Source organism: Aspergillus oryzae, chromosome 1, assembly GCF_000184455.2.
Source record: "Aspergillus oryzae RIB40 DNA, chromosome 1".
Taxonomy (NCBI): Eukaryota; Fungi; Ascomycota; class Eurotiomycetes; order Eurotiales; family Aspergillaceae; genus Aspergillus; species Aspergillus oryzae.
In genome coordinates this window covers 6114580-6130390 of record NC_036435.1, presented here as the reverse complement: position 1 = coordinate 6130390, position 15811 = coordinate 6114580, and the positions used below count along the sequence as shown (strand labels likewise).

Sequence of the window (15811 nt, the reverse complement as noted above, 5' to 3'; positions counted from 1 at the left end):
CTCTCTACGGAATGGACCACCTAGAATAAAGGTGAAGTGATATAATGAGTACCTGTTATCAGTAGTCAGAAAGGCCCAATAAGGCGACTTCTTGTGTCTAAGGGGTCATAAAGACCAGTGCTCAGGCATCCCAGAAAATACAGTACGCTCTATTCCTTTCCTCTTTCCTTCAACTTTCCTTTTTCTTTAATTTTTTTTTTTTTTTTTTTTTTTTTTTTTTTTTTTTTTTTTTTTACTTTGCGGGTTTTCCAACCTCCCGTATGGCAATTGATAAATGTTATTTTGGCTGACCGGCTTACTATCGACATAGGGAGCATGAAATCAACTAGTTCATTATATTCCGCTGAAAGCCCGCGGTATACAATGCCTACCATGGATAATTTTAGGCCTTTTGACTGGATATGTCGCTAATCCTGGACCTTTCGCCAATGTGAACACCACCAACATAAAAGGTTGACAACTACGAGACCTCTGCGACTATATTTTCCTAGGCAGAACCTTAACCTTCAGCTCTGGCTTCTCCCACAGATTATATACTCGTTGCTTATCCCACAACTTCGAAGCTGGATAAAGTTCCAGATCAAAGTTCCAGAGTACCAAAGCCAACAGCAGGCGCATTTCCATATATGCAAGACTGCCGTTCGTCAGCTGCCGTCAAGCAGCAAGGTTCGGAGGAAATACGTACTTTCGACCAATGCAATTGCGAGGTCCAACATGGAACGGCTGCAAAGCATTTTTGTGATCCTTCTCAAAACCTGGAGCATTGCCTAACCATCGTTCGGGGAGGTACTCATTGGGACGCACGAAGTTTCGGGGAGAACGGTAGGTTGCCCAGTGTGTCATCCGAATGGCAGTCTGTAATTTGTTAATCAGTTGCTCTCAGGACACTGGATGAATGTCCCAGTCATTTGATTTCTTACATTTGGGGGCACTGGCTGACCATTGATCACCTCTACATTAGATCCCGTTCTCCGTGGAAATCCATCCGCCACAGGAGGATAAACACGTAACGCTTCATTAAGGCAAGCCAGAAGATAATGGAGCTTGTTTACGCTGACGAAGGAGATCTTATCAGCTGAATCGAACTCGCTCCGGACTTCTTTCACTGCCTTTTCCAGTTTTTCTGGGTTGTTAAGGAGGTGAAAAGTAACACCGCATAGTAAGGAGGCAGTAGTTTCGCTGCCCGCAACGATCAATGTCTGCACCGTTGATTGATACTCCAGATCAGTTACACCACTGTCAGGCTTAAGAAGATTGGCAACCAGATCGTTCCGACCGTCATGGATGGTCTTCCGATAATTTGCCTTCTCTCGGCTTAGCGCTTGCTGCTCAATTTTACGGCGTTGGAAGCTCTTCGGAATAAACCTTCTGATGACCGGGCTTAACCAGGGCCAGAATTGGGTGCATCGAACGAATACATTGTAACGGATGCTGTCGAATATTATGCTGACCCAGGGGTGAAAGCCAGAGCTTTGAAGACAGTTAAAGGATTCCCCGAAGACCAGTTGACCCATGACATCGAACGTGAAATACTATTAAAAAAATTTAGTCCAACAGGGCAAAACATTACAATGATACTGAGGGACGAAATCATATTACTACCCACATTATACCAACGGGTGAAGTCCACAACATTTTCCTTCGGTCCATTGGCTTGAGTGCTCAAGTAGCTAATCATCAGGTCCGCATAGTGTCGTATAGTGTCTTCTTGTTCTCTCATCGACTTCTCAGAGAATCCATGTGACATCTGTCTTCGAATGTATCCATGACGGTCCCGGGGGGCGCGAAAGATACCCTCCGGACTGGATAGTGCACTCGAATAAAAGCTTGGATCTTTCGGAATCTCCGACTGTCCAGGACGATGACCATAAATCTCGTTCCACCCATCTGGGTGGATATACGAGAGCTCATCTGGAGCCACTCGGACTACATCACCATACCTGAGGTGAAGCTTGTGAATGGCAAAGGGCAGAGAGCCTTTAGCACAATGCCAGGCGTACCATAGCCTAGTAGCTGCGGCGAGCCGAGGTCCAGGATAGTTCGACAGTGGGTGGAAGAACACGTTGTACGACCACGAGGCAATAGCTGCAATAGAGACCTACAACGTTTGTATTAGGTGAGAGGCCCACAGGACGTCTACTACTATGATAAGCAATAGTAAAGGTAGGGTAAGCCATCGTACCAAAGCGATAACTCCACCTATAAGCTCGAAAGTCACCACAGGGCTTAGAATAAATGCCAAGTTGTTGGCAGGCAACATTATCGTTGATATTTATAGTAAAATCCGTTTGGCAGATATAGAGTTCCGATGAGAGGGTCAAAGGATCTGTAGACTGAAACTTCTCGCAGATGGGGGCCTTAATATACAAGCGCAACACACCATGTTCTGTTCATATCGGAATTAGTTAGAGGTTTATCCTGCATGATGGGTTCACAGTGCTCTTGCATAACACAACAATCGGCAAGGAAGTGCCGAGAGGTACATATAACTGACACAGCGATCCCCGCCATTTGAGGGGTAAGTTACATGCTGTTACTTGGAATATTCCTGTTTTTAGATAGCTGTATATAAGCACCATAAGCCACAGAAAACTTATGTGACATGATTCCCTGCCAATCTTATGGTGATTACTGAGATAAACAAAAGCATTCATTGTCATACCTAATAGGTTAGTGTAAAAATAGCCCTACTTCTTAGGCACTTGTGAGGTACGTGTATACGGCAGACGAACTGCCGAATGACAATGGAGAACATTCCAACATTCGCTCACATAGCCTCCGAAGTGGACCATAAAGGATTTGTGGACCGAAGGATTCAGCATCGCCTTGCAATGATGGCCCGGGGCCAAGGATGCCGATCTTCGTGGCTGACGGGTCACTAAACCTAGGGAGGATAGCGCTATCCTCTTAGGTTGCCAACCTTCGCAACTCTTTGCGATTATTTAAGAACATGCATCAAGAACACAACTAGCCAGGAACCCTTAAAGTGTAATACAAAGTGATTTTGACAGACACAACGGCAAAGCAAAATGGCCCAGTCGTATCCTCTTCTTTTTCTTTGGCTTCTTGTCTTATCGGCTGTATCTAGTACAGCTATACCACTCCGAGCAGGGATCTTCACCTCTGTTAAGGGTGGTAGTGTGACAACTAGGGCCGATAAGGTGCCCCTAAGAGTTCTCCCGCTCGGAGCCTCGATTACTTGGGGAGTAAACTCGGCTTCTGGAAATGGTTACCGGGCGCCTTTACGGAATAAACTCACCTCGACCGGCTGGGAAGTCGATATGGTCGGAACTAAGCAGCACGGAAACATGACAGACAATGTTTGTTGCCCTCCCCTATACGATTCCAATCCGCGTCCTCAATTGAAATGTTACTAACATACATGGTCTTCTCAGGATGTCGAGGCACACTCTGGCGACACTATCGATCAGGTCAAGGCAGCAGCCCAGGGATCTCTCAAATATAAGCCGAACGTGGTTACAATCAACGCGGGAACCAACGACTGCAGACTCAATATTAGCATCTCAGAAGCTAGTGATCGTATGCGATCCCTGATTGAGAGCATTCTGGATGCTGAGGACACGCAAGACACAACAATTGTCTTGTCCACCTTGATACCCTCTGTACAAAAGCAGACTGAGGCCAACCGTCCTGACGTCAATCGCCAGTACCGCTCTTTGGCCAACAACATGCAAAAAGAAGGTGTTCGCATCGTTTTGGCTGATATGGACCCTGAGACGGACGATGATAAAAACCGGCTGGTGTACCCCGAGGACTATACCACGAATGGAGTCGCGGATGACACCCACCCGAATGAGCAAGGCTATGCGAAGATGGCTAATGTTTGGTATAAGGCGGTTTTGGAAGCATCTGATAGAGGCTTTATTCAATAGAGCATGTCTGCGGACAGCTCTTGAGACTTCTATGGAGCTAATTGTGAGTTCTTTATGATGATGGGAGTTATAGACGTTCTCGTGTCAAAGTGGATTGGGGGGATGCAGCCCTGTATGTATAGGTTAGGATATATGATAGAGCTTCTTTGTACAATACTAGACTTTTCGAGGAAACTCTCCATCTTTCCTTTTTCGTTCGTTGGGCCTTTATGCAAGTGTATCTTGTAGGTGCATAGGAGTAGGTAGAGTGATAAGAAAGATTAGATTATGCGACCAATCCTCTGTTATTATTATTTATGCGAGTCTCCGGAACAAATATAGTGTAGGATTTGGTGGCATAAGCCTACATACAAAAAGTAGTCAACATCAACTAGCAACGGGTCAATCGCGCCCTCACTCCTAGCCAACAAGAATAACCGAACGTAAGTCATGCATTCAGGTTGAACTAAACGTATGCCCTAGAGACATGCAAGTTGAGTTGCATTCTTCGTCAACTCTTACACCCTCAGACCCGACCTAAACGTCATCTTCAGAGATATCTGAAATCCCATCATGTCAGTATACCACCATGGTCCATAAGACTGAAGAAGAACCACTACTCAAAACTCACCTTCTGAAGACCTTTGGAAGATCCCTCCCATACTCCAAAGCTGACCATACTTATAGGTCCCATGAAACCCCAAAAGCAGACCATTCCCCGTATTCTGCTCATGATGTTCTCCACCTTCCTCCCACTGTGGAGTGTTGGTCTCTGTTGGTTTTCACCTCCAGACCGTCGACGCGATCTGTCGCGCGTATCACCATATGACTGATCTTTTCACCATGGCCAAGAGATAAACTCTTGCTGGACTCGCCTCGGGTTCCAACCCGGATGCTCCTTTTGCCGTCTTTATAGGTCAACTCGATACCGTATAGGATATCTACTCCGGTTGGTTCGTAACGGCCAACATATGCAGTAACCTTTGTCACGCAGTTATCGTCGTTGCGTAGCAGGAACCCGATCACTGGCTCGGAGGTCTTGTTGATTGCGTAGTTGACGATGGTGTTGCCTATTGGCTCCCAGGTGTTTGATTCCTTGGACATGTTTGTGGGGATAGTGATGTTTTTCTTGGCTCAGGGTAAAGATAGAAAATGGGCGGCAAATTGTTTGAAACCAAGGGTTGGTAAAGAAAACGGTGCAAAATCTGAGCATTACATGCAACAGTAAGGAATATATATCCCAAATACTTCTCTGTGTTATGGCGAATTTCCCTGCATTGAGCACCCCGTAACTCATATTGTAACACACCCTGGTCCCTGGCCCCTTCGCGAAGTATGTACTACAGATTCATGGAGGAGCCACTTACTGCTCCTCCATAGACAGAGCCATAGCGTTGAGGCGGATATCAACGCATACGTAATGTGCAACTAACAGATGGCAGTGGAATCGTGGAATCTTATATCAATCATTTTGGCACCAATTACCCATGCTCCTGGGTGGTCCGCTGCATGTACGCTACGCAAAACTCTCGACGCAGAGGTCCAATAATCTTTTCTACTGTAATGAGATCAACTACCCGGGTGCCATATCTTAACTGCTTTCTATGGAGGACTTGACGAATGGCCTCCAGTAATGTTTCACTGGCTTTCTTGGTAGCTTCTGATGACGCATTGTTTGAGCGTCAGCGGCCCTTGGTATACGTAATGCTATATGGTCTATCTTCGACTGGTGAGTACATTTGTGTAGAATCGAAGAATAAACTCAGGAACATCACTCGATCCCTTGATCCCTCTAAGTATTACTTTAGCGTGTATATAAGTTGCAATTTATATCTGTTATACTTAAGCAATATAGATAATATTGCTTGGCGGTGCTAACAGACAAGCATAAATGGAGGCCTCCATAGACCTGGGAGATATTTCATGCTTTGGCCAGGGAGCACAGCATGACCAGGGTTATGATGTCCGGAATCAAATGGAGAGTATTGCTGGCATGCTTTCTGTGCCAAGATTTTCATCCCTAACGTCCGATTGAAGAGCAGGAGTCAGTACAGTCAGCAAACTGCGTTTCACAGTTGTAAGCCTATATTCTTTGCTCATTACCACCAGGATTATTTTATCTTTTTATTTTCGGGTGCCCTAATCGTATATTATTTTCTTCTGTGTCTGCTTCGCCCTAATATAAAAGTTAATACTGTTAGTATTTGCACAATCAGCGTGGTCTTCTGGGTGAAAAGTTGATATTAAGCCAGTCAACTAGTATTCAACTGGTCAATTTTTCTAATTGACCAGAGGTTAAGAATGACTATTCCCTTCAACCGAGCTTTAACAGACAGGTTAGAAATGATACACCTATTGACCTAACCTAGTCTGGCCATGTGCAGTCTGCTTTGATCGTAGAAACAACTGAAGCTGTGATTGTTCAGATTCCTGCAATTGATTATTGCCCCCCCAAGCAATCGAAGCCCTTGGTACGAAAGAATCCTCTAGGGCATCCTTATAGTCAGTGTCCGAATCATCGATGACCACCGTGCTGGTACGGATACTTTGGGACCACCATGTATCCGTGCATGGGCTTTACTGGCGATTCTAGCCGTATATACAAAGAACTGCGCCATACAGGTTGTTGGCTCGGGTATTGGAAAGAAAAGCAATGTTTTCAGAGCTGTATGAAGCCGCTTTTCTACCACCCATCGTCATTGACCTCGATAATCATAAATTTGATAAGAAAATCCAAGAGGCTAGTTACTCATATAGTTTGCAAGGCTGAGCTCGCTACCGTTGGAGGAGAAAAGTATTTAAAACTCTTGAGAAGCGCTTAACGTAATATATTTGACCGCTACTTATATCTATTTCATTCTGCCATTCTTCCAGGTCAGAAAGTCAATATAAGTACGGGGTATAGTTCGCAGTGACAATTCTATATACCTAGGTAGGAGTTATACACTAATCTGACTAAGCAACGCATGAATAATATCTCATTAGGTCAGCTCCCAAATCGCGTGATTTGGTTCACGGACATTCTCCTCACCTTCACCGCCCGAGAGATGTGGAGACGTGACTGGAGCAAAAGGAAGCTCCACCGCCTGGCAAAAATGACCCCGCGCCTGCCCCAATCACCAGCTGGTTCCTGTGGTTATCAATGCAAGGGAAAAACAGTCCTTTGTTATCCTTCTCCGAGCTGTTGCCAGGACAGTAACCGATTCAAGCCCCTTGCTCCGACCAGTGCTGTTTTCTTGGACAAGCTTCGGGTAAAGACTCAACATTGTCCGTTTCTGTGTCCCTCTAAAGCTCCTCGCCGCATTGTTGATGGACTGCAGCTCCAGATCCCACTGTACGAGGGATCCCATCAAAACAATAGTAAGTGGAACGTCCAAACGAGCGCCAACATCCGCAGGGATAACTCAGTGTCTAATTACTTAGTAGTACTGCGCCTTAAGAAACTGCCATTGATTCCTACAATAACTTTCATGTTTCATGTCTAGCCGTCTGTTCGCAAGCTAGACCTGTTCCCCTTGTTTGGTCGGTATGTTGTTATCTTGGAACCTTTACGCTTATCATGCGTTGTCATTTTTAGTTATACTTTCTACCAAGGACTTGTTTTTTACTTACTTTCGTTCCTCCATATCTCTGTGCCTATAGCCGCTCTGCATTATCATTCTGTGATTGCGCATCTTACTTTTTGCAAAAGCTGACAGTATAAAGTGCTCCAGAGCCACGTGAACCTTCGTTTATTGATTCCTTGCGATAAAACTCACACTCAGCAGAATGGAAGGACTAGTAGATCCAGAGTCTATTTACATGAAACAGAATTGTATTGGTACGCTTTGCTTTTTCACAAGCTTCACATCGATGTAGCACTGTTCTCTAACTTGAAGTGCAGGGGGTGGGAGCTTTGGGCGTGTCTACAAAGGGTATGATATGACATTGCTTAAAATTTTTTGGTTTAGGTGGTCTTCCTGACACTGGTTTTTGAATGTTAGGGTCGATAAGCGGACGGGCGCCTCTGTCGCAATCAAAATTATCGATGTGGAAAATGCCGAAGACGAAGTCGAAGATATCATCCAAGAAATTGCCATCCTATCCGAACTCAACTCCCCATATGTGACAAGGTACCATGGCTCTTTTTTGAAAGGTTCAAGCTTATGGATTGTTATGGAGTTCTGCTCCGGGGGTAGTTGTTCTGATTTGATGCGTCCGGGGACAATCCCGGAGGATTATATCATGATCATTCTGAGAGAGCTCCTTCGAGGATTAGACTATCTTCATAGCGATAAAAAGTTGCACCGCGACATCAAAGGTGAACTCCTCTTTCCGTGATAACTTCTTCCAAGTCGGCAACTGACAGCATGGTAGCTGCAAACATTCTTCTAACTTCAAGCGGGCAGGTAAAACTGGCGGACTTTGGTGTCTCTGGCCAACTATCAGCAACGATGACCAAGAAGAACACTTTTGTAGGTACACCATTCTGGATGGCTCCAGAGGTTATCAAGCAATCGGGGTATGATTACAAAGCGGATATCTGGTCCCTCGGGATCACAGCAATTGAACTGGCCAATGGAGAACCCCCGTACTCCGATATTCATCCTATGAAAGTCTTGTTCCTGATCCCCAAGAACCCTCCCCCAACTTTGCAAGGAAACTACAGCAAGGCTTTCAAAAACTTCGTTGAGCTGTGCCTGCGCCGCGATCCCAGAGAACGACCGTCAGCCAGGGAATTGCTCGAACATCCTTTCATCAAGAGGGCGAAGAAAACCAACTATTTGACAGAATTGATTGAACGCTATGAGCGGTGGCATGCTGTCTATGGCAACAAAAACGCTGATGAAGAAGACGAACCTGCATATGAGCCTCCACCGAAGCCCACAAATGCCGAAGACGAAGATGATCTCTGGGATTTTGGGACTGTACGCCCCGCTGGACGGGGTCCTGGTCTGAAGCCCATGAAAGAAGCGGATATGAACACCCGAGGTCACGAATCGTCAGAGTGGGAGACGAAAGATCGGCCACCAAGAGAACCAGTGGAAAACAATAGCTACACGCCGCAGAGGCCTACACAGACAAAGCACATCCCAACTGCTGCGTCAAAGCCTTCGTCACCAACAAAAGTTCCGTTACCACCATCCCCATTGAAACAGGGCCCGGCAGAGGTCAAGCCTCGAACACCTACCCACCTTCAGAGACCAAATTCCCAACAGCTAAGGGAGAGCCCCGGTAGCGAATACGATAAAGCTTTACAGCAATCATTGGCCCAAGACATATCTTTTCTCCATATTGATCCTACTCCGGAAAGTCCCTCGCCCTCCGTAAAAAACCGGAATTCCGTTCCAGTCCCCCAGGAATCTAGAAAAGCCAATCTACCTCGCCCTTCAGGGGTCCCATCACATCAGGAACGCATATCAGCACAACCCTTGCGGCGTCCTTCGGACCAAAGTCCTAGACCTGCAGTGGAATCCCGGCCTCACCACCAAGTGTTCCAACAGCATCCTCGCCCACCACCAACACCAAGACACGCATCTCCCCAACCACAACGACTTCCCCAGACACCGATGCAGCCCCCTGGTTTGGGGAGTAGTTTCGGTCCGCTTCATAGGGGTATAGATCCCAATCTACAGCCTAGTGTTGGAATACCTCCATCGAACGAAATTACAGCGCTGAATAGTGTTATCCTACCTGCTCTAAAGGCAGCAGTGCGCCGTCGTTCTCGTCGCCTGGAACTTCTATCGCGCAATCCTAGTGCAGAAAATGGCCACACGAGAATGGAAACATATGAACTCCAATCAAATCGGGAATATGTCCAGCAAATGATGGAGTCTCTCGTGAATGACTTGGGGGGAATATTTACAAGGATTGAGCGTTGGGACAGCGAAGCACCCGTCGGAATGGGCGCTGATGTCTCCTCGTTCTTGGAAGGATTCCTTGAAGAAGTACTCGTCAGAATTGAACCCGCTGATGAAGAATCACCGACGCCGAGTAACTAAATAGTAGGCACAAGACACCTCCTACGTTTGCCTTTGATTTTCTTTTCTCATGACCAGCGTTACACACTAGAGATTCGATGGTATATTGAAGTTAGTCTTTCGGGCTTGCAATGTGCATATAGAAAGCTTATTGTCCGGGCACTTTATTTCAGATTGTTGATGAAACAAGACACATACATGAAGGGTCAGATACCGTTGCATGACTGATTGAACATGCCTTTTATGATACGTGAGATGTATTCTCCTTTGTTTTAGCACTTTTTCTTCGTCAAATTCTCGAGGCTGGATCCTTCAAACTCGATACTGAGTTGCTTTATGGGAACTCTATGGCTTGCATTTCTCTCTTATTCTTTTCAATCTTGTTTTTCTACTTTCATAACTCGCCCTGCGGATACGCTTGATGATTGCGAACCTTTCTGTTATTGTACATGTGCTTGAAACGCTTTAAAGCCCAAAATATGATCATACATACTTTCCCCGCACAAACTTGATGATCTCAGTACCCTGGATGGTTTCCCACATCCCGAGAGAGTAGCGATGTGGTAGCAATATCCTCGAATAGCGCAATGGCCCGTGTCATATGTGTAGTGGCAAGCTGTATGATCATACAGCAAAGTGGTGAGTGGAGTTGATTCCAGTGTAACTTGATTACATCTCCCATCAGACTGAACCATGTTTCTGGGTCTGGTCCAGCTTCAAAGCAATCGCTCGTCAAAGTGCCTTAGCACCGCAAAGGCCTCCACAGAATATTCGGGCTAAAGCTTCTCTTGTGGCTGTGTTGTTACATTTGACAAAGATTATTGTCCAATGGTCAGATCTGTGACGACAAACTAAGTCTGTCCAATGAGGGGAGCCGAAGAGCTGGTTACAGACTTTAATTGTCACACATGCTGGTCTGAGGTTAAACCTGGAGTGAAAGAGCCCTCCTTGACCTTTAAAGGGCGGAGCAGGGAACATCCGAAAAGGTTTGGCGGGTATTAACCTTCTGAGCGGAATAACCAGTCCGTCTCCGGAGTTGGAATCAAGTAGTTCGTGATGTTAAATTCGTTTGCATTAGGCGCAGCACCATCCACAACAGACCCAGTTAGACCATTGATTGACATAGGATTGTTGACCGTCTCGTTTATATCGAGGTCAGTAATATCGGGAGCTCGGGCAGCAGGTACCCGTGGCACATTGAAGAAGCCGAAAACATCAAGATATTCTAATTCATTTGGTGCAAGATTTCGTGGATGCGCAGCGGGTGTTGGTACTGTCGGTTGGCTTCCGGCAGGTGACGAGCGTGGCTGTCGGGATATCAAGAAGTCCAGGTCAAAAGCACAGCGTCTCATATCTGCGAGGATCTTCACGCTGGATGGCGTTACGCGCTCGGAATCCTCAACACCGGATTGTTGGTATTCACCATACTCGTCAAGGACACGCTGTAAAATTGTGCTGTAGCGTTCAGCTACCTTCCAGTACGTCCCCATCTGGGCGAGCGTATCAACAAAGAAGATTATGTCCGGGCTCACAGTATGGGCGATGGTAGAACCATGGACAAGTAGTAATCGTGCAGAGACCCAGAGCGTAAACGCAAAAGGTGGTCCAAGCTTGTCGAGCATATTGTTGTCTACAACGAATCGCGTCACGGAGAGGATGTTTTCGACTGCGAATAAACAACGCTGGCTGGCACTGTATGACGGCGTGAAGATTGGGGATCGAGTCGTCGGGTATGCAGCCGATGAGTGGAGTCTGATTACCGCACTGTAATCATTTAGAATTGCCATTGAGTGATAACACGCCAGGTTTAATGATCACGCTTACGTTTGATATGTGGCATGGAGTTGAACCCAGTCACAAGGGAGGCCTTTGTTTGATTTCGAGCCATTAAACAACCTAGATGAATTTTCGTAGGCATACTCAGCTGGAAGGCCAAACTCCCATGCAGCTAGCTCGCCATCCAACTTGCGATATGTTGCTTGCCACTCTTCAACATCCGATAAAGCGCCGATGTCCACAGGCCGTTTCAAGAAAGTATGAATACGGGACATGATGCCGAGAATCTCCACGTAAAGGCCGAATGAGCCGACATTTTCGGCACGCTTGAGATAATCTGCACGGTCGCCCGAGTGGTGAAACCATCTAGTTTCGACAGGCTGGTTTTTCATGAAGAATTCGTCCTTGCATGGGAGCTTGCGGTCGATATCTTTGTCGTCCAATGTAAAATCAAAGGCAGTTGCGAGGGTTGAATATCGGTCCAAGAAATATACCATCCAGAAAAGTCTGCGTCTGCCTTCGTCCTCAATCCAAGACTCTGAGTCAGGGAGAGTAACCGCTCTTAGGGTATAGATAGAAGGGTAAACGGGAGCTATAAGTGAGGATTTGGATTCAACAGCCAACCCCAACTGAACCACGGATCGCGTAATCAGGGCAAGCAGTTTCCAACCGGGAGGCCCGTTGGAGGAGCCCACTAAGTCCAAAGCTAATATAACCAGGGCCTGAAGCGCCCTGACTGATGAGTTCTCTAAGCCATAGAGCAAGACTTTCTGCTTGGAGGAATCATGGTATCGTTTTCGATTTTGCTCGTTGAGCCTACTGTCACTCGAAAAGCGGAGAGTAGTTGCAACAATAGCATACAGAACCATGCGATCAGCTTCCTCAAGAGGGGATGGGCCGAAGAAGGTATCTAGAGTCGTACGTCGGTGAAGAATAGGACACCACGAATTTATATGGTCGAAGTAAAGATCAACCAGCGCATATAACAGATCGTACGGTGGGAGATCGAGCTCTGGGTCCGCAAATGACTGTTCCTGATTGGAGAACAAATTGACTGGCACCTTCAATGATGATTCATTCCCTGTATAATCACTCGCGTGTGTGGTATCAGAAACTTGTGGGATGGGTATAGGCGGGTTTAAGCCACTTGTGAGATGGCTATGCATCACGTTCCTAACTGAAATGTCCGAAGGACTAGTGATAGACGCGTCAGACGGACGTGGATGAGCTGGCACAGATGATGGCTCATGAAAGTAAGCTGCATTTCGAGGACTTGGCCCATGAGCAGCAGAGGGCTCTGACGGTGAACTATAAGAATGGGGACCAGGATGAGGAAACTCATGATTTGACCGAGGTTGGCTCTGTAGGATATGAGTTTCAATGAGACGGGCCTGTGTCTGAATCACTTCCTCGAGCCTGTCTGTGCAACATGTGAGCGAAACGCTGAGAGTTGGAATTGAACAATAGAGATTTGATTTAGCCGATAGATGAGGAGTAGGGAAACATACCTAAGCGTTGTTCCAATTCTTTACCATAGCCAGCTCGAAGGCCTGGCTTCTTTCGTTCTTTGTATTCGCATGACTGGCCATTACGCGAGCACCATCCGCAGCTTGGTTGAGCTCGATCTAAGTTTGTCAGCCTACAACATCCTTCATCGCGGGAGAAAGAGGGTCGCAAAAGAGCTAGTGCAAAGCCACTAAGACAAGAAATACTCACCACATTTGACTTTCCGTTGCTTACACAGCTCGCATCTTAAGCCGTTAGTTCGACTATTCCATAGACTGATACCGGGCACTAGAATTGGACCAGAAGACGAGGGGGGGAGATGATAACCTCGTGCTCCAGGCCTGAGGGCGGAGGTACGTACGACACTGTAAGGGGGCGCTTGCGTTTCAGCGAGCGAGACGCATTTCCATTTTGAGTGACCAGGTCGTTATCGCTATCGACAGCAGACCAGGATTCATCTGCGCTCTGATCTCTGTCCTGGTCTCCAAAGGGGCGCGTTATCGGTGGAGTCTGCTGCGCAGAGACTGCGGGTGCAGCAGCGTTCGGCATGGCACTGTAGCGAGGTCGGGGTTTAAGACAGATCCTCGGTCAAGCCCCTACTGCATCATGACGGGGACCCGTATCGGTGATGAACTTGGTTCGGTCCGAAAGCCGAAAAATTCTGTGAAGAATTAGATCTAACAGTTTGATATTGTCGAAGAAGCTGAGTCTAGGGCGTAGGGAACAGAGGGAGAGGAACCCAGAAAGAATCAACAACATGCGCGAAGGAAGCGACAAACGAGTTGGGGCCTGAGGCATCAATCGGCCACTAACCCCGCAAAACACTAATTTGCATTCATGGATTCTCCACAAATCATCGGGTTGGGCCAATCGGGATCACACGATTCGTATCCTACAAGTCCAATGACTAACTCCACGGTGAGAAGGATTTTGCCCCTTTGGGAAGCTGCTAGTGCTTCCAGGCTCGGGGGAGCATTGCACCGAGACACGGGATCTTGACCGAGGGTATCGTTCACGCCCCCTCGAGGGCCTGGGGTTCTTATACGTTCAAATATGACCGAATACCCCCGGCGCAACTTTGCAATTTATTTGAATGTCTTCTATTCCTTATTCTCTATAGATCTTCTGGTTTAGCACTTTGTCTGGTTTTCTAGCTCATCCTTCTCATCATGGGTTCTATATCGGAATTTCCCCGCATCAAAGAGATTCGCACCTTCATCATCGATGGTGTCGGATCTGGTGGTGATTATCACAATGTATGTTGAATGTCCTCGACGATATGTTCATGTCCCACTTGGACAGACAGACAGACCGGCTTACTCTAAATTTAGGTCAAAGGAGGTCACTGGCTGATCGACAGCGACATCTCTACCCCCATGACCAAATGGGCGCAATATCGCGGATCGCGTACATCGTGGGGTATCAATGTCTTGGGCTCATTCTGTGTGGAAATAGAAGCCACAGATGGAACTAAGGGTTTCGCGACTGGCTTCGGTGGTCCTCCAGCTTGCTGGCTGGTACACCAGCACTTCGAGCGTTTCTTGATCGGCGCAGGTGCGAACAACCTTTTTAGCCTTCGCAGCGATGAGGGATATAGTCAGGCTGATTGTTTTATCTCACTGCAGACCCTCGCGATGTCAACGACCTGTTCGAGAAGATGTACCGTGCATCTATGTTCTATGGCCGGAAGGGTCTTCCGGTTGCTGTCATCTCGGTGATCGACTTGGCACTCTGGGATCTCCAGGGAAAGATTCGTAACGAACCCGTTTACAAGCTCATCGGAGGGGCTACTCGAACACGACTGAACTTCTACTGTACCGGACCTCAGCCCGCATCTGCCAAGGCTATGGGCTTCATCGGAGCTAAGGTAGCTCTGCCCCACGGCCCAGATGAGGGCACGGAAGGACTCCTGAAGAACGTCGCATACCTGCGCAAGCAGCGCGAGAGCGTTGGTCCCAACTTCCCCCTGCGTGTAGACTGCTACATGTCATTGAATGTTCCCTACACTATCCAGCTTGTCAAGAAATGTGAGGCTGAGGGAATCGACATTGACTGGTGGGAGGAGTGTCTGAGCCCCGATGACTTCGACGGCCACGCTCTCCTCAAGAAAGCCCACCCCACTGTGAAGTTCACCACCGGCGAGCACGAATACTCCCGTTACGGATTCCGCAAGCTCGTCGAAGGCCGTAACCTTGACATCATCCAGCCCGACGTGATGTGGGTGGGTGGTCTGACAGAATTGCTCAAGGTCTCTGCGCTCGCCGCTGCATACGATATTCCCGTTGTCCCTCACGCATCAGGACCATACTCTTACCACTATGTGGTTTCGCAGCCCAACACACCATTCCAGGAGTACCTTGCCAACTCTGCTGATGGACACACCGTTGAGCCCGTTTTTGGCAACCTGTTCCTCAACGAACCTATTCCCACCAAGGGTTACCTCGATGTCTCCATCTTGGACAAGCCTGGCTTCGGTCTTGAGCTTAACCCTGCCGCCCCCTTGATTCCAGCTTCTGCCCTCCTCACTCCTGCTCCTCAGAAGAGCCTGCCTCCCCCCACGGATAATGAGAATGGAGCCAATGGCGCCGCTCACTAAACACTCCACTTGTCGCTTTTACTCGTGTTTGGGATGATACAGCTGGGTCTTAAATTCCATTGTATTTTCATTATTTAATGTACATATGTTATGAATTTCAT

At 47.3% G+C, this 15811-nt stretch overlaps 5 protein-coding genes across 5 annotated transcripts; 2 read left to right on the top strand and 3 right to left on the bottom strand.

Moving 5' to 3' along the window:
* Positions 1-477: 477 nt before the first annotated feature.
* Positions 478-3310, bottom strand: AO090005000118 (cytochrome P450; the record flags this gene model as incomplete). Its single annotated transcript, XM_023234265.1, has 5 exons — positions 478-634; positions 686-855; positions 921-1532; positions 1607-2098; positions 3260-3310. 5 exons carry the CDS (start codon positions 3308-3310, stop codon positions 478-480), a joined length of 1482 nt encoding a protein of 493 aa, XP_023088812.1.
* Positions 3311-4601: 1291 nt separating this feature from the next.
* AO090005000119 (uncharacterized protein) lies at positions 4602-5342 on the bottom strand (the record flags this gene model as incomplete). Its single annotated transcript, XM_023234264.1, has 2 exons — positions 4602-4942; positions 5306-5342. 2 exons carry the CDS (start codon positions 5340-5342, stop codon positions 4602-4604), a joined length of 378 nt encoding a protein of 125 aa, XP_023088813.1.
* A 2298-nt stretch (positions 5343-7640) lies between these two features.
* Positions 7641-9853, top strand: AO090005000120 (putative Ste20-like serine/threonine protein kinase; the record flags this gene model as incomplete). The annotated part of the gene is made up of 4 exons (XM_023234263.1): positions 7641-7692; positions 7756-7786; positions 7856-8172; positions 8229-9853. 4 exons carry the CDS (start codon positions 7641-7643, stop codon positions 9851-9853), a joined length of 2025 nt encoding a protein of 674 aa, XP_023088814.1.
* Positions 9854-10830: 977 nt separating this feature from the next.
* Positions 10831-13663, bottom strand: AO090005000121 (putative C6 transcription factor; the record flags this gene model as incomplete). Its single annotated transcript, XM_023234262.1, has 5 exons — positions 10831-11596; positions 11657-13028; positions 13117-13233; positions 13325-13352; positions 13442-13663. 5 exons carry the CDS (start codon positions 13661-13663, stop codon positions 10831-10833), a joined length of 2505 nt encoding a protein of 834 aa, XP_023088815.1.
* A 620-nt stretch (positions 13664-14283) lies between these two features.
* On the top strand, positions 14284-15710 carry AO090005000122 (L-rhamnonate dehydratase; the record flags this gene model as incomplete). The annotated part of the gene is made up of 3 exons (XM_001817184.1): positions 14284-14370; positions 14446-14668; positions 14740-15710. 3 exons carry the CDS (start codon positions 14284-14286, stop codon positions 15708-15710), a joined length of 1281 nt encoding a protein of 426 aa, XP_001817236.1.
* Between the last annotated feature and the right edge of the window lie 101 nt (positions 15711-15811).